We start from the raw sequence: 24124 nt of genomic DNA on the forward strand, positions 1-24124 counted from the left end.
TAATCTGAATGATGAGGAGGGTGGTTAATCTGAATGATGAGGAGGGTGGTTAATCTGAATGATGAGGAGGGTGGTTAATCTGAATGATGAGGAGGGTGGTTAATCTGAATGATGAGGAGGGTGGTTAATCTGAATGATGAGGAGGGTGGTTAATCTGAATGATGAGGAGGGTGGTTAATCTGAATGATGAGGAGGGTGGTTAATCTGAATGATGAGGAGGGTGGTTAATCTGAATGATGAGGAGGGTGGTTAATCTGAATGATGAGGAGGGTGGTTAATCTGAATGATGAGGAGGGTGGTTAATCTGAATGATGAGGAGGGTGGTTAATCTGAATGATGAGGAGGGTGGTTAATCTGAATGATGAGGAGGGTGGTTAATCTGAATGATGAGGAGGGTGGTTAATCTGAATGATGAGGAGGGTGGTTAATCTGAATGATGAGGAGGGTGGTTAATCTGAATGATGAGGAGGGTGGTTAATCTGAATGATGAGGAGGGTGGTTAATCTGAATGATGAGGAGGGTGGTTAATCTGAATGATGAGGAGGGTGGTTAATCTGAATGATGAGGAGGGTGGTTAATCTGAATGATGAGGAGGGTGGTTAATCCGAATGATGAGGAGGGTGGTTAATCTGAATGATGAGGAGGGTGGTTAATCTGAATGATGAGGAGGGTGGTTAATCTGAATGATGAGGAGGGTGGTTAATCTGAATGATGAGGAGGGTGGTTAATCTGAATGATGAGGAGGGTGGTTAATCTGAATGATGAGGAGGGTGGTTAATCTGAATGATGAGGAGGGTGGTTAATCTGAATGATGAGGAGGGTGGTTAATCTGAATGATGAGGAGGGTGGTTAATCTGAATGATGAGGAGGGTGGTTAATCTGAATGATGAGGAGGGTGGTTAATCTGAATGATGAGGAGGGTGGTTAATCTGAATGATGAGGAGGGTGGTTAATCTGAATGATGAGGAGGGTGGTTAATCTGAATGATGAGGAGGGTGGTTAATCTGAATGATGAGGAGGGTGGTTAATCTGAATGATGAGGAGGGTGGTTAATCTGAATGATGAGGAGGGTGGTTAATCTGAATGATGAGGAGGGTGGTTAATCTGAATGATGAGGAGGGTGGTTAATCTGAATGATGAGGAGGGTGGTTAATCTGAATGATGAGGAGGGTGGTTAATCTGAATGATGAGGATGACTGAATATAGAACAACAGTGTAATGATGAAGAAGAATGGATTTATTTTACTATGAAAGGAAATGATTTATAATCTCCCCTGAGAGAGTCAAATCAGTACAACATACAATGTGTGCAGTTCACAATGACAAGACCAAAGAACGGACGTATTGACAGCATTGCAAATGCTGCAAAACTTTGATGAGTTTGGAGACGGATGGAGGATCGGATAGTGAGCTTGAAATCGGCGTTGCTGATGATGATTCTGATGTTGACTTGAAGCCTCTGCCTCCGATGCCTGAGCTTCGCCACAGAAAAACCAGAACAGAGCCAATTGAGATGGTGATCCCAACTGCCACGGTGAGACAGGAGTCTAGGAGGGATGGCACAGTGAGACAGGAGTCTAAGAGGGATGGCACAGTGAGACAGGAGTCTAAGAGGGATGGCACAGTGAGACAGGAGTCTAAGAGGGATGGCACAGTGAGACAGGAGTCTAAGAGGGATGGCACGGTGAGACAGGAGTCTAAGAGGGATGGCACAGTGAGACAGGAGTCTAGGAGGGAAATCACAGTGAGACAGGAGTCTGGGAGGGATGGCACGGTGAGACAGGAGTCTAAGAGGGATGGCACAGTGAGACAGGAGTCTAAGAGGGATGGCACAGTGAGACAGGAGTCTGGGAGGGATGGCACGGTGAGACAGGAGTCTAGGAGGGATGGCACGGTGAGACAGGAGTCTAAGAGGGATGGCACAGTGAGACAGGAGTCTGGGAGGGATGGCACAGTGAGACAGGAGTCTAAGAGGGATGGCACAGTGAGACAGGAGTCTAAGAGGGATGGCACAGTGAGACAGGAGTCTAAGAGGGATGGCACAGTGAGACAGGAGTCTAAGAGGGATGGCACAGTGAGACAGGAGTCTAAGAGGGATGGCACAGTGAGACAGGAGTCTAAGAGGGATGGCACAGTGAGACAGGAGTCTAGGAGGGAAAGCACAGTGAGACAGGAGTCTAGGAGGGATGGCACAGTGAGACAGGAGCCTGAGAGGGATGGCACAGTGAGACAGGAGTCTGAGAGGGATGGCACAGTGAGACAGGAGTCTGAGAGGGATGGCACAGTGAGACAGGAGCCTGAGAGGGATGGCACAGTGAGACAGGAGTCTGAGAGGGATGGCAGGGTGAGACAGGAGTCTGAGAGGGATGGCACAGTGAGACAGGGGTCTGGGAGGGATGGCAGGGTGAGACAAGGGTTTGAGAGGGATGGCACAGTGAGACAGGAGTCTGAGAGGGATGGCACAGTGAGACAGGAGTCTGAGAGGGATGGCACAGTGAGACAGGAGTCTGAGAAGGATGGCAGGGTGAGACAGGAGTAAAACATAAAACTCATGGTACCCTTCGACCAGCTCATATCTGTGTGGAGCTGGATTCAATGCTCTTCTGCATTAAAACCAAATATCGATCCAGGTTGGATGTGACAGCGTCCCCCTTTGAGAAGCTCCGACGCGACATGAATCAAGCAACCCCATCTCATTAGTGGTTGGGGAGATAATTTCTAGTCAGACTAATTAGCAATTTACTGTCATAGCACCACATTAAAAATATGTGATGGTGAGTTGAGAAGACATTCAGAAATAACGTTAGAATGTATTTTAATTGACTGTAATAGCTCCAAATAAATATACAATATAAACATTGACTGTCAATTACATAATTGTTTTTCCACGTGGTTGGGCTCGTAATAATTTTCGGATCTCAAAATGGGGTCGGGGGGGCCAACATTTTTTGGGAACCCCTAGTTTAAATGAATCTTAGATTAGACCTAATCTAGACTGTAAAATCTAGGTTTAGGATTAAAATCTGAGTTGTATTGTACCACTTGATTTTGAAATATTTTAATCGAAGGTTAAATCACTAGTGTATGGTTAGTTACACGTGTCATAATGGGTTCACCATAGCGATATGTTCGCGTTCTATCCAGGCCTGGTCACCACTAGCCAGCAAAGATAGTTTTCACCGCATCTAAAGTATCTAATTCATTTAATTTTGGGTCAAATAAATGAGCCGGCTAGTTGTGTTGATGATAAACCACAAGAGCTGAAATGTTTAAATCACACTGAAAATATAAAGCACATACACAGACATCTGATGAACTTTGACCTCCCCTCCAATGGCAGTTTAGATTTAATCCCCAAACTACATTTACATTAGATTTTACAACAAGATTTGATCTTGGTTTTAAGTCAAACGTAAACTTAGTTTAAATGAAGGATTCAATTTAACTAGGATTTAAATTTGAAACTAGGTTTAAAGTTTGTTGGAACAAGATTTATAGATACATCTTTAAATTTAAGTCAGTTTAAGAGTTCATTCATATTGGTGCAACCCACCCCATCCCTCTTAGAAACACACAACCCACTATCCCCAGTCCTCCAACTGCACACACACCCACACACAGCAGTACTAACCTGGGTTGAGAGGGTGGTTGAGATGCTGGTGGGAGGCTGGGTGAACAGTGCAGAGCGGGAGGATGATCGCAGGACATGTGTTCTCCTGACAGGCTGGTCCTGATGGGGGAGAGGAGAGAACAACAGTCAGAACGGTGACAGAACCGTCAGAACGGTGACAGAACCGTCAGAACGGTGACAGAACCGTCAGAACCGTCAGAATGGTGACAGAACCGTCAGAACGGTGACAAAACCGTCAGAACCGTGACAGAACCGTCAGAACGGTGACAGAACCGTCAGAACGGTGACAGAACCGTCAGAACGGTGACAGAACCGTCAGAACCGTCAGAATGGTGACAGAACCGTCAGAACGGTGACAAAACCGTCAGAACCGTGACAGAACCGTCAGAACCGTGACAGAACCGTCAGAACGGTGACAGAACCATCAGAACCGTCAGAACCGTGACAGAACCGTCAGAACCGTGACAGAACCGTGACAGAATTGTCAGAACGGTGACAGAATTGTCAGAACGGTGACAGAACCGTGACAGAACCGTCAGAATGGTGACAGAACCGTCAGAACCGTGACAGAACCGTCAGAACGGTGACAGAACTGTCAGAACGGTGACAGAACCGTCAGAACCATCAGAACCGTGACAGAACCATCAGAACAGTGACAGAAGAGTCAGAACCATCAGAACTGTGACAGAACCATCAGAACGGTGACAGAACCGTGACAGAACCATCAGAACGGTGACAGAACCGTCAGAACCATGACAGACCCGTCAGAACCATGACAGACCCGTCAGAACCGTCAGAACCGTGACAGAACCGTCAGAACCGTGACAGAACCGTCAGAACCGTGACAGAACCGTGACAGAACCGTCAGAATGGTGACAGAACCGTCAGAACAGTGACAGAACCGTGACAGAACCGTCAGAACGGTGACAGAACCGTCAGAACGGTAACAGAACCGTCAGAACGGTGACAGAACCGTGACAGAACCGTCAGAATGGTGACAGAACCGTCAGAACGGTGACAGAACCGTCAGGACCGTGACAGAACCGTCAGAACCGTGACAGAACCGTCAGAATGGTGTACCGGAAACGTATCCAGCTATTATTTCCTTAAAATAAATATTTTCCATCCAGATATCAATTAGTATACCTCAAACATTAAACATCTAATCTCTCTCTGAGCTGAAAGATGCAGATATCAATTAGTATACCTCCAACATTAAACATCTAATCTCTCTCTGAGCTGAAAGATGCAGATATCAATTAGTATACCTCCAACATTAAACATCTAATCTCTCTCTGAGCTGAAAGATGCAGAAATCAATTAGTATACCTCAAACATTAAACATCTAATCTCTCTCTGAGCTGAAAGATGCAGAAATCAATTAGTATACAACAGGGGACTATATTAACCCCTCACCACTAAAACAGGGGACTATATTAACTCCTCACAACTACAACAGGAATGGGGGCTATATTAAACCCTCACGACTACAACAGGGGGCTATATTAACCCCTCACGACTACAACAGGGGGCTATATTAACCCCTCACGACTACAACAGGAATGGGGGCTATATTAACCCCTCACCACTACAACAGGGGGCTATATTAACCCCTCACCACTAAAACAGGGGGCTATATTAACCCCTCACCACTACAACAGGGGGCTATATTAACCCCTCACCACTAAAACAGGGGGCTATATTAACCCCTCACCACTACAACAGGGGGCTATATTAACCCCTCACCACTAAAACAGGGGGCTATATTAACCCTCACGACTAAAACAGGGGGCTACATTAACCCCTCACGACTACAACAGGGGGCTATATTAACCCCTCACGACTACAACAGGGACGGGGGCTATATTAACCCCTCACGACTACAACAGGGGGCTATATTAACCCCTCACGACTACAACAGGGACGGGGGCTATATTAACCCCTCACGACTACAACAGGGGGCTATATTAACCACTCGCGACTACAACAGGAACGGGAGCTATATTAACCCCTCACGACTACAACAGGGACGGGGGCTATATTAACCCCTCACGACTACAACAGGGACGGGGGCTATATTAACCCCTCACGACTACAACAGGAACGGGGAGCTATATTAACCCCTCACCACTACAACAGGAACGGGGGCTATATTAACCCCTCACGACTACAACAGGAACGGGGGCTATATTAACCCCTCACCACTACAACAGGAACGGGGGCTATATTAACCCCTCACCACTACAACAGGAACGGGGGCTATATTAACCCCTCACCACTACAACAGGAACGGGGGCTATATTAACCCCTCACCACTACAACAGGGGGCTATATTAACCCCTATATTAACCCCTATATTAACCCCTCACCACTACAACAGGAACGGGGCTATATTAACCCCTCACCACTACAACAGGAACGGGGGCTATATTAACCCCTCACGACTACAACGGGGCTATATTAACCCTTATATTAACCCCTATATTAACCCCTATATTAACTCCTATATTAACCCCTCACCACTACAACAGGAACGGGAGCTATATTAACCCCTATATTAACCCCTCACCACTACAACAGGAACGGGGGCTATATTAACCCCTCACCACTACAACAGGAACGGGGGCTATATTAACCCCTCACGACTACAACAGGGGGCTATATTAACCCCTATATTAACCCCTATATTAACCCCTCACGACTACAACGGGGCTATATTAACCCCTATATTAACCCCTCACCACTACAACAGGAACAGGGGCTATATTAACCCCTCACCACTACAACAGGAACAGGGGCTATATTAACCCCTCACGACTACAACGGGGCTATATTAACCCCTATATTAACCCCTATATTAACCCCTCACCACTACAACAGGAACGGGGGCTATATTAACCCCTCACCACTACAACAGGAACGGGGGCTATATTAACCCCTCACCACTACAACAGGAACGGGGGCTATATTAACCCCTATATTAACCCCTATATTAACCCCTCACCACTACAACAGGAACGGGGGCTATATTAACCCCTCACCACTACAACAGGAACGGGGGCTATATTAACCCCTCACCACTACAACAGGAACGTGGGCTATATTAACCCCTCACGACTACAACGGGGCTATATTAACCCCTATATTAACCCCTATATTAACTCCTATATTAACCCCTCACCACTACAACAGGAACGGGAGCTATATTAACCCCTATATTAACCCCTCACCACTACAACAGGAACGGGGGCTATATTAACCCCTCACCACTACAACAGGAACGGGGGCTATATTAACCCCTCACCACTACAACAGGAACGGGGGCTATATTAACCCCTCACGACTACAACGGGGCTATATTAACCCCTATATTAACCCCTATATTAACCCCTATATTAACCCCTCACCACTACAACAGGAACGGGGGCTATATTAACCCCTCACCACTACAACAGGAACGGGGGCTATATTAACCCCTCACGACTACAACAGGGGGCTATATTAACCCCTATATTAACCCCTATATTAACCCCTCACGACTACAACGGGGCTATATTAACCCCTATATTAACCCCTCACCACTACAACAGGAACGGGGGCTATATTAACCCCTCACCACTACAACAGGAACGGGGGCTATATTAACCCCTCACGACTACAACGGGGCTATATTAACCCCTATATTAACCCCTATATTAACCCCTCACCACTACAACAGGAACGGGGGCTATATTAACCCCTCACCACTACAACAGGAACGGGGGCTATATTAACCCCTCACCACTACAACAGGAACGGGGGCTATATTAACCCCTATATTAACCCCTATATTAACCCCTCACCACTACAACAGGAACGGGGGCTATATTAACCCCTCACCACTACAACAGGAACGGGGGCTATATTAACCCCTCACCACTACAACAGGAACGTGGGCTATATTAACCCCTCACGACTACAACGGGGCTATATTAACCCCTATATTAACCCCTATATTAACCCCTATATTAACCCCTCACCACTACAACAGGAACGGGGGCTATATTAACCCCTATATTAACCCCTATATTAACCCCTCACCACTACAACAGGAACGGGGGCTATATTAACCCCTATATTAACCCCTATATTAACCCCTATATTAACCCCTCACCACTACAACAGGAACGGGGGCTATATTAACCCCTATATTAACCCCTCACCACTACAACAGGAACGGGGGCTATATTAACCCCTATATTAACCCCTATATTAACCCCTCACCACTACAACAGGAACGGGGGCTATATTAACCCCTCACCACTACAACAGGAACGGGGGCTATATTAACCCCTCACGACTACAACAGGGGGCTATATTAACCCCTCACCGCTACAACAGGAACGGGGGCTATATTAACCCCTCACCACTACAACAGGGGGCTATATTAACCCCTATATTAACCCCTATATTAACCCCTCACCACTACAACAGGAACGGGGGCTATATTAACCCCTCACCGGCTGTATTCCTGCCTTTTGTCCCATATCTGATCCTTTTGTGTTTTCTTACAGCCCTCTGATTGGGCAACGTTACAGTGCCACAACACTGAACTGCAGGTACCTAAAATGATACAGATTACGCCAAATGAATGCATGCCCTATACACATGGAATCACTGACCCTATAGACATGGAATCACTGACCCTATAGACATGGAATCACTGGCCCTATACACATGGAATCACTGACCCTATAGACATGGAATCACTGGCCCTATACACGTGGAATCACTGACCCTATACACGTGGAATCACTGACCCTATAGACATGGAATCACTGGCCCTATACACATGGAATCACTGACCCTATAGACATGGAATCACTGGCCCTATAGACATGGAATCACTGACCATATAGACATGAAATCACTGGCCATATACACATGGAATCACTGACCCTATAGACATGGAATCACTGGCCCTATAGACATGGAATCACTGGCCCTATAGACATGGAATCACTGGTCCTATAGACATGGAATCACTGGCCCTATAGACATGGAATCACTGGCCCTATAGACATGGAATCACTGGCCCTATAGACATGGAATCACTGGCATTATAGACATGGAACCACTGGCCATATACACATGGAATCACTGGTCCTATAGACATGGAATCACTGGCCCTATAGACATGGAATCACTGGCCCTATAGACATGGAATCACTGGCCCTATAGACATGGAATCACTGGCCATATACACATGGAATCACTGGTCCTATAGACATGAAATCACTGGCCGAATACACATGGAATCACTGGCCCTATAGACATGGAATCACTGGCCCTATAGACATGATGACTCCTTGCTGTCCCCAGTCCACCTGGCCATGCTGCTGCTCCAGTTTCAACTTCCACCTGACTGTGCTGCTGCTCCAGTTTCAACTGTTCTGCCTTATTATTATTCGACCATGCTGGTCATTTATGAACATTTGAACATCTTGGCCATGTTCTGTTATAATCTCCACCCGGCACAGCCAGAAGAGGACTGGCCACCCCACATAGCCTGGTTCCTCTCTAGGTTTCTTCCTAGGTATTGGCATTTCTAGGGAGTTTTTCCTAGCCACCGTGCTTCTACACCTGCATTGCTTGCTGTTTGGGGTTTTAGGCTGGGTTTCTGTACAGCACTTTGAGATATCAGCTGATGTACGAAGGGCTATATAAATAAATTTGATTTGATTTGATTTGATTTTGATTTGACATGGAATCACTGGTCCTATAGACATGGAATCACTGGCCCAATACATATGGAATCACCGGTCCTATAGACATGGAATCACTGGCCATATACACATGGAATCACTGGCCCTATAGACATGGAATCACCGGTCCTATAGACATGGAATCACCGGCCCTATACACATGGAATCACTGGCCCTATAGACATGGAATCACTGGCCCTATACACATGGAATCACCGGTCCTATAGACATGGAATCACCGGTCCTATAGACATGGAATCACTGGCCCTATAGACATGGAATCACTGGCCCTATAGACATGGAATCACTGGCCCTATACACATGGAAACACTGGCCCTATACACATGGAATCACTGGCCCTATAGACATGGAATCACTGGTCACTTCTAATAATGGAATCAAATCAAATCCAATTGTATTTGTCACATGCGCCAAATACAACAGACCTTACAGTGAAATGTTGACTGACAAGCCCTTAACCAACAATGCAGTTTCAAAAATATATATATATTCTTAAGGTACAAATAAAAGTAACAAATAATTGAAGAGCAGCAGAAAATAACAATAATGAGGCTATATACAGGGGGTACCGGTACAGAGTCAATGTGGAGGCTATATACAGGGGGTACCGGTACAGAGTCAATGTGGAGGCTATATACAGGGGGTACCGGTACAGAGTCAATGTGGAGGCTATATACAGGGGGTCCCTGTACAGAGTCAATGTGGAGGCTATATACAGGGGGTACCGGTACAGAGTCAATGTGGAGGCTATATACAGGGGGTACCGGTACAGAGTCAATGTGGAGGCTATATACAGGGGGTACCGGTACAGAGTCAATGTGGAGGCTATATACAGGGGGTATCGGTACAGAGTCAATGTGGAGGCTATATACAGGGGGTACCAGTACAGAGTCAATGTGGAGGCTATATACAGGGGGTACCAGTACAGAGTCAATGTGGAGGCTATATACAGGGGGTACCAGTACAGAGTCAATGTGGAGGCTATATACAGGGGGTACCGGTACAGAGTCAATGTGGAGGCTATATACAGGGTGTTACGGTACAGAGTCAATGTGGAGGCTATATACAGGGGGTACCGGTACAGAGTCAATGTGGAGGCTATATACAGGGGGTATCGGTACAGAGTCAATGTGGAGGCTATATACAGGGGGTACCAGTACAGAGTCAATGTGGAGGCTATATACAGGGGGTACCAGTACAGAGTCAATGTGGAGGCTATATACAGGGGGTACCAGTACAGAGTCAATGTGGAGGCTATATACAGGGGGTACCGGTACAGAGTCAATGTGGAGGCTATATACAGGGTGTTACGGTACAGAGTCAATATGGAGGCTATATACAGGGGGTACCAGTACAGAGTCAATGTGGAGGCTATATACAGGGGGTACCAGTACAGAGTCAATGTGGAGGCTATATACAGGGGGTACCGGTACAGAGTCAATGTGGAGGCTATATACAGGGGGTACCAGTACAGAGTCAATGTGGAGGCTATATAAAGGGGGTACCGGTACAGAGTCAATGTGGAGGCTATATACAGGGGGTACCAGTACAGAGTCAATGTGGAGGCTATATACAGGGGGTACCGGTACAGAGTCAATGTGGAGGCTATATACAGGGGGTACCGGTACAGAGTCAGTGTGGAGGCTATATACAGGGGGTACCGGTACAGAGTCAATGTGGAGGCTATATACAGGGGGTACCGGTACAGAGTCAGTGTGGAGGCTATATACAGGGGGTACCGGTACAGAGTCAATGTGGAGACTATATACAGGGGGTACCGGTACAGAGTCAATGTGGAGGCTATATACAGGTGGTACCGGTACAGAGTCAATGTGGAGGCTATATACAGGGGGTACCGGTACAGAGTCAATGTGGAGGCTATATACAGGGGGTACCGGTACAGAGTCAATGTGGAGGCTATATACAGGGGGTACCGGTACAGAGTCAATGTGGAGGCTATATACAGGGGGTACCGGTACAGAGTCAATGTGGAGGCTATATACAGGGGGTACCGGTACAGAGTCAATGTGGAGGCTATATACAGGGGGTACCGGTACAGAGTCAATGTGGAGGCTATATACAGGGGGTACCGGTACAGAGTCAATGTGGAGGCTATATACAGGGGGTACCGGTACAGAGTCAATGTGGAGGCTATATACAGGGTGTTACGGTACAGAGTCAATGTGGAGGCTATATACAGGGGGTACCGGTACAGAGTCAATGTGGAGGCTATATACAGGGGGTACCGGTACAGAGTCAATGTGGAGGCTATATACAGGGGGTACCGGTACAGAGTCAATGTGGAGGCTATATACAGGGGGTACCGGTACAGAGTCAATGTGGAGGCTATATACAGGGGGTACCGGTACAGAGTCAATGTGGAGGCTATATACAGGGGGTACCGGTACAGAGTCAATGTGGAGGCTATATACAGGGGGTACCGGTACAGAGTCAATGTGGAGGCTATATACAGGGGGTACCGGTACAGAGTCAGTGTGGAGGCTATATACAGGGGGTACCGGTACAGAGTCAGTGTGGAGGCTATATACAGGGGGTACCGGTACAGAGTCAGTGTGGAGGCTATATACAGGGGGTACCGGTACAGAGTCAATGTGGAGGCTATATACAGGGGGTACCGGTACAGAGTCAATGTGGAGGCTATATACAGGGGGTACCGGTACAGAGTCAATGTGGAGGCTATATACAGGGGGTACCGGTACAGAGTCAATGTGGAGGCTATATACAGGGGGTACCGGTACAGAGTCAATGTGGAGGCTATATACAGGGGGTACCGGTACAGAGTCAATGTGGAGGCTATATACAGGGGGTACCGGTACAGAGTCAATGTGGAGGCTATATACAGGGGGTACCGGTACAGAGTCAATGTGGAGGCTATATACAGGGGGTACCGGTACAGAGTCAATGTGGAGGCTATATACAGGGGGTACCGGTACAGAGTCAATGTGGAGGCTATATACAGGGTGTTACGGTACAGAGTCAATGTGGAGGCTATATACAGGGGGTACCGGTACAGAGTCAATGTGGAGGCTATATACAGGGGGTACCGTACAGAGTCAATGTGGAGGCTATATACAGGGGGTACCGGTACAGAGTCAATGTGGAGGCTATATACAGGGGGTACCGGTACAGAGTCAATGTGGAGGCTATATACAGGGGGTACCTGGTACAGAGTCAATGTGGAGACTATATACAGGGTGTTACGGTACAGAGTCAATGTGGAGGCTATATACAGGGGGTACCGGTACGAGTCAATGTGGAGGCTATATACAGGGGGTACCGGTACAGAGTCAATGTGGAGGCTATATACAGGGGGTACCGGTACAGAGTCAATGTGGAGGCTATATACAGGGGGTACCGGTACGAGTCAATGTGGAGGCTATATACAGGGGAGTACCGGTACGAGTCAATGTGGAGGCTATATACAGGGTGTTACCGGTACAGAGTCAATGTGGAGGCTATATACAGGGGGTACGGTACAGAGTCAATGTGGAGGCTATCTACAGGGGGTACCGGTACAGAGTCAATGTGGAGGCTATATACAGGGGGTACCGGTACAGAGTCAATGTGGAGGCTATATACAGGGGGTACCGGTACAGAGTCATGTGGAGGCTATATACAGGGGGTACCGGTACAGAGTCAATGTGGAGGCTATATACAGGGGGGTACCGGTACAGAGTCAATGTGGAGGCTATATACAGCGGGTACCGGTACAGAGTCAATGTGGAGGCTATATACAGGGGGTACGGTACAGAGTCAATGTGGAGGCTATATACAGGGGGTACCGGTACAGAGTCAATGTGGAGGCTATATACAGGGGGTACCGGTACAGAGTCAATGTGGAGGCTATATACAGGGGGTACCGGTACAGAGTCAATGTGGAGGCTATATACAGGGGGTACCGGTACAGAGTTCAATGTGGAGGCTATATACAGGGGGGTACCGGTACAGAGTCAATGTGGAGGGCTATATACAGGGGGTACCGGTACAGAGTCAATGTGGAGGCTATATACAGGGGGTACCGGTACAGAGTCAATGTGGAGGCTATATACAGGGGGTACCGGTACAGAGTCAATGTGAGGCTATATACAGGGGGTACCGGTACAGAGTCAATGTGGAGGCTATATACAGGGGGTACCGGTACAGAGTCAATGTGGAGAGCTATATACAGGGGGTACCGGTACAGAGTCAATGTGGAGGCATACTACCGGTACAGAGTCAATGTCCGGTTATTCAAGGTAATTGAGGTAATATGTACATGTAGGTAGAGTTATTAAAGTGATTATGCATAGATAATAAACAGAGAGTAGCAGCATAGAAGGGGGGTGCAGATAGTCTGGGTAGCCATTTGATTGGATGTCTCCTGGCTTGGGGGTAGTAGCTGTTTAGAAGCCCCTTGGACCTCGACCCGCCTCTCCAGTACCGCTTGATTGATTAATTTATGATGCCATGTGCTAACGCTACAGTATGTGCCAATGCTAGCAAAACGCTAGCAAACTCGGAGCGAAACGCTAGCAAACTCGGAGCGAAACGCTAGCAAACTCGGAGCGAAACGCTAGCAAACTCGGAGCGAAACGCTAGCAAACTCGGAGCGAAACGCTAGCAAACTCGGAGCAAAACGCTAGCAAACTCGGAGCAAAACGTTAGCAAACCGTATTTAGCCAGGGCCCGTGGGGTTCTATTTAGCCAGGGCCCGTGGGGTTCTATTTAGCCAGGGCCCGTGGGGTTCTATTTAGCCAGGGTCTGTGGGGTTCTATTTAGCCAGGTTACATGGGGCCCATAGGGTTCTATTTAGCCAGGGACCGTGGGGTTCTATTTAGCCAGGGACCGTGGGGTTCTATTTAGCCAGGTACCGTGGGGCCCGTAGGGTTCTATGTAGCCAGGGCCCGTAGGGCTCTATTTAGCCAGGGCCCGTAGGGTTCTATTTTGCAAGGGCCCGTGGGGACGTATTTAGCCAGGGCCCGTGGGGTTCTATTTAGCCAGGGCCCGTGGGGTTCTATTTAGCCAGGGCCCGTACGGTTCTATTTAGCCAGGGCCCGTGGGGCCCGTAGGGTACTATTTAGCCAGGGCCCGTAGGGTTCCATTTAGCAAGGGCCCGTGGGGTTCTATTTAGCCAGGGTCCGTGGGGTTCAATTTAGCCAGGGCCTGTGGGGCCCGTAGGGTACTATTTAGCCAGGGCCCGTGGGGCCCGTAGGGTTCTATTTAGCCAGGGGCCGTAGGGTTCTATTTAGCAAGGGCCCGTGGGGTTCTATTTAGCCAGGGTCCGTGGGGTTCTATTTAGCCAGGTTACATGGGGCCCGTAGGGTTCTATTTAGTCAGGGCCCGTGGGGTTCTATTTAGCCAGGTACCGTGGGGCCCCGTAGGGTTCTATTTTGCCAGGACCCATGGGGCCGTAGGGTTCTATTTAGCCAGGGCCCGTGGGGTTCTATTTAGCCAGGGCCCATGGGGTTCTATTTAGCCAGGGCCTGTGGGGTTCTATTTAGCCAGGGTCCGTGGGGTTCTATTTAGCCAGGACTTGTGGGGTTCTATTTAGCCAGGGCCGGTGGGGCCCGTAGGGTTCTATTTAGCCAGGGCCCGTAGGGTTCTATTTAGCCAGGGCCCATGGGGTTCTATTTAGCCAGGGCCCATGGGGTTCTATTTAGCCAGGACCCCTGGGGTTCTATTTAGCCAGGACCCCTGGGGTTCTATTTAGCCAGGGGCCGTAGGGTTCTATTTAGCCAGGGCCCATGGGGTTCTATTTAGCCAGGACCCCTGGGGTTCTATTTAGCCAGGGACCGTAGGGTTCTATTTAGCCAGGGCCCATGGGGTTCTATTTAGCCAGGGCCCGTGGGGTTCTATTTAGCCAGGGCCCGTAGGGTTCTATTTAGCCAGGGCCCGTGGGGTTCTATTTAGCCAGGGCCTGTGGGGTTCTATTTAGCCAGGGCCTGTGGGGTTCTTTTTAGCCTGGGCCTGTGGGGTTCTTTTTAGCCAGGGCCCCTGGGGTTCTATTAAGCCAGGGACCGTGGGGTTCTATTTAGCCAGGTACCGTGGGGCCCCGTAGGGTTCTATTTTGCCAGGGCCCATGGGGCCGTAGGGTTCTATTTAGCCAGGGCCCGTGGGGTTCTATTTAGCCAGGGCCCATGGGGTTCTATTTAGCCAGGGCCCGTGGGGTTCTATTTAGCCAGGGTCCGTGGGGTTCTATTTAGCCAGGAGTTGTGGGGTTCTATTTAGCCAGGGCCCGTGGGGCCCGTAGGGTTCTATTTAGCCAGGGCCCGTAGGGTTCTATTTAGCCAGGGCCCATGGGGTTCTATTTAGCCAGGGACCGTAGGGTTCTATTTAGCCAGGGCCCATGGGGTTCTATTTAGCCAGGGCCCATGGGGTTCTATTTAGCCAGGGCCCGTGGGGCCCGTAGGGTTCTATTTAGCCAGGGCCCGTAGGGTTCTATTTAGCCAGGGCCCATGGGGTTCTATTTAGCCAGGGACCGTAGGGTTCTATTTAGCCAGGGCCCGTGGGGTTCTATTTAGCCAGGGCCCGTGGGGTTCTATTTAGCCAGGGCCCGTAGGGTTCTATTTAGCCAGGGCCCGTGGGGTTCTATTTAGCCAGGGCCCGTGGGGTTCTATTTAGCCAGGGCCCGTGGGGTTCTATTTAGCCAGGGCCCGTGGGGTTCTTTTTAGCCTGGGCCCGTGGGGTTCTTTTTAGCCTGGGCCCGTGGGGTTCTATTTAGCCAGGGCCCGTGGGGTTCTATTTAGCCAGGGCCTGTGGGGTTCTTTTTAGCCTGGGCCCGTGGGGTTCTATTTAGCCAGGGCCCGTGGGGTTCTATTTAGCCAGGGCCTGTGGGGTTCTATTTAGCCAGGGCCTGTGGGGTTCTTTTTAGCCTGGGCCCGTGGGGTTCTATTTAGCCTGGGCCCCTGGGGTTCTTTTTAGCCAGGGCCCGTGGGGTTCTATTTAGCCAGGGCCTGTGGGGTTCTATTTAGCCTGGGCCCGTGGGGTTCTATTTAGCCAGGGCCCGTGGGGTTCTATTTAGCCAGGGCCCGTGGGGTTCTATTTAGCCAGGGCCTGTGGGGTTCTATTTAGCCTGGGCCCGTGGGGTTCTTTTTAGCCAGGGCCCGTGGGGTTCTATTTAGCCAGGGCCCGTGGGGTTCTATTTAGCCAGGGCCTGTGGGGTTCTATTTAGCCTGGGCCCGTGGGGTTCTTTTTAGCCAGGGCCCGTGGGGGTTCTATTTAGCCAGGGCCCGTGGGGTTCTTTTTAGCCAGGGCCCGTGGGGTTCTATTTAGCCAGGGCCCGTGGGGTTCTATTTAGCCAGGGCCCGTGGGGTTCTTTTTAGCCAGGGCCCGTGGGGTTCTATTTAGCCAGGGCCTGTGGGGTTCTTTTTAGCCAGGGCCCGTGGGGTTCTATTTAGCCAGGGCCTGTGGGGTTCTTTTTAGCCAGGGCCCCTGGGGTTCTATTTAGCCAGGGCCCCTGGGGTTCTTTTTAGCCAGGGCCCCTGGGGTTCTATTTAGCCAGGGCCCCTGGGGTTCTTTTTAGCCAGGGCCCCTGGGGTTCTATTTAGCCAGGGCTCCTGGGGTTCTTTTTAGCCAGGGCCCGTGGGGTTCTTTTTGGTATTATAATTGTTTTTATTTTACCTTTATTTAACCAAGTCAGTTAAGAACAAATTCTTATTTTTCAATGACGGCCTGGGAACAGTGGGGTTAACTGCCTTGTTCAGGGGCAGAACGACAGATTTTTACCTTGTCAGCTCGGGGATTCGATCTAGCAACCTTTGGGTTAAGTTTATTTTTAAAGGGAATAGGGTGCCATCTGGGACAGACAGGTAGTAGATGAATCGAGGAGGTTTAGAGACTCACTTCATTCATAAAAACAACACACACACAGACAGTCACTCGTACCTATAGCCTGCTTCCACTAAACAAGCACACAGAAATGTCTCTCTCCTCTTTGGGACGAGGGGGGAAAACTGTTCAGGCTGTGACAGAATGTTCCTGGGAGACGAATGGTTCTAATCTCCCCAGAATGCTCAGTGGTTGACCTTCTCAACCAGGAGGGTGATGATACATAACAGAGACAGGTAGCTCAGTACAACACATAGAGCAGACCTGTCTGTCCATCTGTTACAGCAAGAATTTATAATGCTTGAAAGGAGCATGAATCTCTCTCTCCCTTTCCCGAGAGAGAGAGAGAGAGAGAGAGAGAGAGAGAGATATGCCAGAGGGAATAGTCTCACGATTCACTAATATGGTCATTCGTTTCTCAGAACAGAGAGGGGAAACTAAATGTTCTCTTAGGTGTGTAGTTAAGTCTGAGAGTGAGAGAGAGAGAGAGAAAGAGACTTAGCTATACACCTAGGAGAACATTTAGTTTCCCCCTCTGTTCTGAGAAACTAATGACCATATTTGTGAATCGTGAGACTATTCCCTCTGGCATCTCTCTCTCTGTCTCTCTCTCTCTCTCTCTCTCTCTCTCTCTCTCTCTCTCTCAATTCAATTCAATTCAAGGGCTTTATTGGCATGGGAAACATGTGTTAACATTGCCAAAGCAAGTGAGGTAGACAACATACAAAGTGAATATATAAAGTGCAAAACAACAAATCTCTCTCTGTCTGTCTCTCTCTCAACGTCACCCTCTCTCCCTTCCTCTAGTCCTCAGAGAGAGATACACAGGTTAGTAAGTCACGCGAAAATAAACACACACACACACACTATGCTACCTCACACACACACTATGCTACCTCACACACACACTATGCTACCTCACACACACACTATGCTACCTCACACATACACACACTATGCTACCTCACACACACACACTATGCTACCTCACACACACACACTATGCTACCTCACACACACACACACTATGCTACCTCACGCACACACTATGCTACCTCACATACACACACACTATGCTACCTCACATACACACACACTATGCTACCTCACACACACACACACTATGCTACCTCACACACACACTATGCTACCTCACACACACACTATGCTACCTCACACACACACTATGCTACCTCACACACACACTATGCTACCTCACACACACACTATGCTACCTCACACACACACTATGCTACCTCACACACACACTATGCTACCTCACACATACACACACTATGCTACCTCACACACACACACTATGCTACCTCACACACACACACTATGCTACCTCACACACACACACACTATGCTACCTCACGCACACACTATGCTACCTCACATACACACCACTATGCTACCTCACATACACACACACTATGCTACCTCACACACACACTATGCTACCTCACACACACACTATGCTACCTCACACACACACTATGCTACCTCACACACACACTATGCTACCTCACACAGACACTATGCTACCTCACACAGACACTATGCTACCTCACACACACACACACTATGCTACCTCACACACACACACACTATGCTACCTCACACACACACTATGCTACCTCACACACACACTATGCTACCTCACCACACACACTATGCTACCTCACACAGACACTATGCTACCTCACACAGACACTATGCTACCTCACACACACACTATGCTACCTCACACACACACTATGCTACCTCACACACACACTATGCTACCTCACACACACACTATGCTACCTCAACACACACACTATGCTACCCTCACACACACACTATGCTACCTCACACACACACTATGCTACCTCACACACACACTATGCTACCTCACAACACACACTATGCTACCTCACATACACACACTATGCTACCTCACATACACACACACTATGCTACCTCACACACACACACACTATGCTACCTCACACACACACTATGCTACCTCACACACACACTATGCTACCTCACACACACACTATGCTACCTCACATACACACACACTATGCTACCTCACACACACACACACTATGCTACCTCACACACACACTATGCTACCTCACACACACACTATGCTACCTCACACACACACTATGCTACCTCACACACACACTATGCTACCTCACACACACACTATGCTACCTCACACACACACACACACTATGCTACCTCACGCACACACTATGCTACCTCACACACACACTATGCTACCTCACATACACACACACTATGCTACCTCACACACACACTATGCTACCTCACACACACACTATGCTATCTCACACACAACACTATGCTACCTCACACACACACTATGCTACCTCACAACACACACTATGGTACCTCACATACACACACACTATGCTACCTCACATACACACACACTATGCTACCTCACACACACACACACTATGCTACCTCACACACACACTATGCTACCTCACACACACACTATGCTACCTCACACACACACTATGCTACCTCACACACACACTATGGTACCTCACACACACACACACTATGCTACCTCACACACACACTATGCTACCTCACATACACACACACTATGCTACCTCACATACACACACACTATGCTACCTCACACACACACTATGCTACCTCACACACACACTATGCTACTTCACACACACACTATGCTACCTCACACACACACTATGCTACCTCACACACACACTATGCTACCTCACACACACACTATGCTACCTCACACACACACTATGCTACCTCACACACACACTATGCTACCTCACACACACACACACTATGCTACCTCACACACACACTATGCTACCTCACACACACACTATGCTACCTCACATACACACACACTATGCTACCTCACACACACACTATGGTACCTCACACACACACACACTATGCTACCTCACACACACACTATGCTACCTCACACACACACACTATGCTACCTCACACATACACACACTATGCTACCTCACACACACACACACTATGCTACCTCACACACACACTATGCTACCTCACACACACACTATGCTACCTCACACACACACACACAAGTAACGCGCGGGTGGACTCAAAGCCAGCAGTTAGAGAAGCGGGGTGGGCGGATTTGGGGTCATGAAATATTGTGTGGATGAAGGGTGGGCAGAACGCATAAAGAGAAAACAATGCATTCACAATCCATAACTGTCTCATTCATATCTATAGGCTACAGAGAGGTGTTTCTGTCATTAGAGGATGATAGCTATGTTTGTGATAATTTGTATAGCGATTCTCCTGCAGAATTAAGCATTTATTGCAGTAAAAGTATACATTTTGACTCGGAGTGAAGAAATATGATTTTTTTTCTTCCGTTCAGCATCTTGAGAATGAATGTGCGGTTAGGGACCGTCTGTAAAGGTGCCATTTTTATCAGCGTCATAAAAGCTCATAGTATTTCTATACCACGGTTAGGGACCATCAGCTTTTATGACGCTGATAAAGATGGCACCTTTACAGATGGTCCCTAACCGTGGTATAGAAATACTGTCTGTAAAGCTGATAGTATTTCAACCACAGTTAGTAAAGTATGTATGTAAAGGTGCCATCTTTATCAGCATCATAAAAGCTGATTGTATTTCTAGTACAGTTAGGGACCGTCTGTAAATGTGCCATCTTTATCAGCGTCATAAAAGCTGATTGTATATTTCTAGGACAGTTAGGGACCGTATGTAAAGGTATTTATCATCATCATAAAAGCTGATTGTATTCTAGGACAGTTAGGGACCGTATGTAAAGGTATTTATCATCATCATAAAAGATGATTGTATTTCTAGGACAGTTAGGGACCGTATGTAAAGGTATTTATCAACATCATAAAAGCTGATTGTATTTCTAGGACAGTTAGGGGCCGTCTGTAAAGGTATTTATCATTATCATAAAAGCTGATTGTATTTCTAGGACAGTTAGGGACCATATGTAAAGGTATTTATCAGCATCATAAAAGCTGATTGTATTTCTAGGACAGTTAGGGACCGTATGTAAAGGTATTTATCATCATCATAAAAGCTGATTGTATTTCTAGGACAGTTAGGGACCGTATGTAAAGGTATTTATCATCATCATAAAAGCTGATTGTATTTCTAGGACAGTTAGGGACCGTATGTAAAGGTATTTATCATCATCATAAAAGCTGATTGTATTTCTACCACATAAAATATGCATAATATCCGAACTGAAAACTTATCGAAAAAACATGTTGGGTCATTTTTAATAACTTTTACCGTCAAACTGAAAATCTTTCCTGTTACTTTTAGAGGCCTATTGCATTTTCACCCCGGTTCCTAAACATGCTGCACCGAGATGGAAAAGGAAAAGAACGAAAGATTCAATGGAGTTTATCAATTTATGACATTACTACAGTGAGCAAAGGGTTGATTTAGTCTCCACGGCAACAAGTAATGACAGAAGAGGAGTTGAATGTATCTATCTATCTAATTGTAGAGAAGTTAACAATAGCCTGCAAATATCATCTAAAAAAAAAATCCTGTCAAAACCTACAGCACATGTATGTTTTCTATGTATGTTTTCTATGTATGTGTATGTATGTTTTCTATGTATGTTGTCTATGTATGTTTTCTATGTATGTGTATGTATGTTTTCTATGTATGTTGTCTATGTATGTTTTCTATGTATGTGTATGTATGTTTTCTATGTATGTGTATGTATGTTTTCTATGTATGTTTTCTATGTATGTTTTCTATGTATGTTTTCTATGTATGTTTTCTATGTATGTGTATATATGTTTTCTATGTATGTTTTCTATGTATGTGTATGTATGTTGTGTATGTATGTTTTCTATGTATGTTTTCTATGTATGTTTTCTATGTATGTTTTCTATGTATGTTTTCTATGTATGTTTTCTATGTATGTTTTCTATGTATGTGTATGTATGTTTTCTATGTATGTTTTCTATGTATGTTTTCTATATATGTTTTCTATGTATGTTTTCTATGTATGTTGTCTATGTATGTTTTCTATGTATGTGTATGTATGTTTTCTATGTATGTTTTCTATGTATGTTTTCTATGTATGTTGTCTATGTATGTTTTCTATGTATGTTTTCTATGTATGTTTTCTATGTATGTTTTCTATGTATGTTTCTATGTATGTGTATGTATGTTTTCTATATATGTGTATGTATGTTTCTATATATGTTTTCTATGTATGTTTTCTATATATGTGTATGTATGTTTTCTATGTATGTGTATGTATGTTTTCTATGTATGTTTTCTATATATGTGTATGTATGTTTTCTATGTATGTTTTCTATATATGTGTATGTATGTTTCTATGTATGTGTATGTATGTTTTCTATGTATGTGTATGTATGTTTTCTATGTATGTTTTCTATGTATGTGTATGTATGTTTTCTATATATGTGTATGTATGTTTTCTATATATGTGTATGTATGTTTTCTATGTATGTTTTCTATATATGTGTATGTATGTTTTCTATGTATGTTTTCTATGTATGTGTATGTATGTTTTCTATGTATGTGTATGTATGTTTTCTATGTATGTGTATGTATGTTTTCTATGTATGTTTTCTATATATGTGTATGTATGTTTTCTATGTATGTGTATGTATGTTTTCTATATATGTGTATGTATGTTTTCTATGTATGTGTATGTATGTTTTCTATGTATGTGTATGTATGTTTTCTATGTATGTTTTCTGTATATGTGTATGTATGTTTTCTATGTATGTGTATGTATGTTTTCTATGTATGTTTTCTATGTATGTTTTCTATGTATGTGTATGTATGTTTTCTATGTAGTTTCTATGTATGTTTTCGTATGTTTTCTATGTATGTTTCTATGTATGTTTTCTATGTATGTTTTTCTATGTATGTTTTTCTATGTATGTTTTCTATGTATGTGTATGTATGTTTTCTATGTATGTTTTCTATGTATGTTTCTATGTATGTGTATGTATGTTTTCTATGTATGTTTTCTATGTATGTGTATGTATGTGTATGTATGTTTTCTATATATGTTTTCTATGTATGTTTTCTATATATGTTTTCTATATATGTTTTCTATGTATGTTTTCTATGTATGTTTTCTATATATGTTTTCTATGTATGTTTTCTATGTATGTGTATGTATGTTTCTATGTATGTTTTCTATGTATGTTTTCTATATATGTTTTCTATGTATGTGTATGTATGTTTTCTATGTATGTTTTCTATGTATGTTTTCTATATATGTTTTCTATGTATGTTTTTCTATATATGTTTTCTATGTATGTTTTCTATGTATGTGTATGTATGTTTTCTATGTATGTTTTCTATATATGTTTCTATGTATGTTTTCTATATATGTTTTCTATGTATGTTTTCTATGTATGTGTATGTATGTTTTCTATGTATGTTTTCTATATATGTTTTCTATATATGTGTATGTATGTTTTCTATGTATGTGTATGTATGTTTTCTATGTATGTTTTCTATGTATGTGTATGTATGTTTTCTATGTATGTGTATGTATGTTTTCTATGTATGTTTTCTATGTATGTTTTCTATGTATGTGTATGTATGTTTCTATGTATGTGTATGTATGTTTTCTATGTATGTGTATGTATGTTTTCTATGTATGTTTCTATGTATGTTTTCTATGTATGTGTATGTATGTTTTCTATGTATGTTTTCTATGTATGTGTATGTATGTTTTCTATGTATGTTTTCTATGTATGTGTATGTATGTTTTCTATATATGTCTATGTATGTTTTCTATGTATGTTTTCTATGTATGTTTTCTATGTATGTTTTCTAAGTATGTTTTCTATGTA

At 45.5% G+C, this 24124-nt stretch overlaps 1 protein-coding gene across 1 annotated transcript in view; it reads right to left on the minus strand.

Annotated features, from left to right (window-relative positions):
* Positions 1–1105: 1105 nt before the first annotated feature.
* LOC116357493 (calcium uniporter protein, mitochondrial-like) overlaps positions 1106–24124 on the minus strand; it is a 78063-nt gene continuing 55044 nt past the window's right edge. Inside the window, exons 2-3 of the mRNA XM_031805243.1 lie at positions 3632–3730; positions 1106–1577 (exon numbers count right to left, since the gene is read on the minus strand). Of these exons, the coding sequence (XP_031661103.1) occupies positions 1548–1577; positions 3632–3730 (129 nt within the window). The 3' untranslated portion in view covers positions 1106–1547. The remainder of the gene's footprint in view (positions 1578–3631; positions 3731–24124) is intronic.

Source organism: Oncorhynchus kisutch, linkage group LG25, assembly GCF_002021735.2.
Source record: "Oncorhynchus kisutch isolate 150728-3 linkage group LG25, Okis_V2, whole genome shotgun sequence".
Taxonomy (NCBI): domain Eukaryota; kingdom Metazoa; phylum Chordata; class Actinopteri; order Salmoniformes; family Salmonidae; genus Oncorhynchus; species Oncorhynchus kisutch.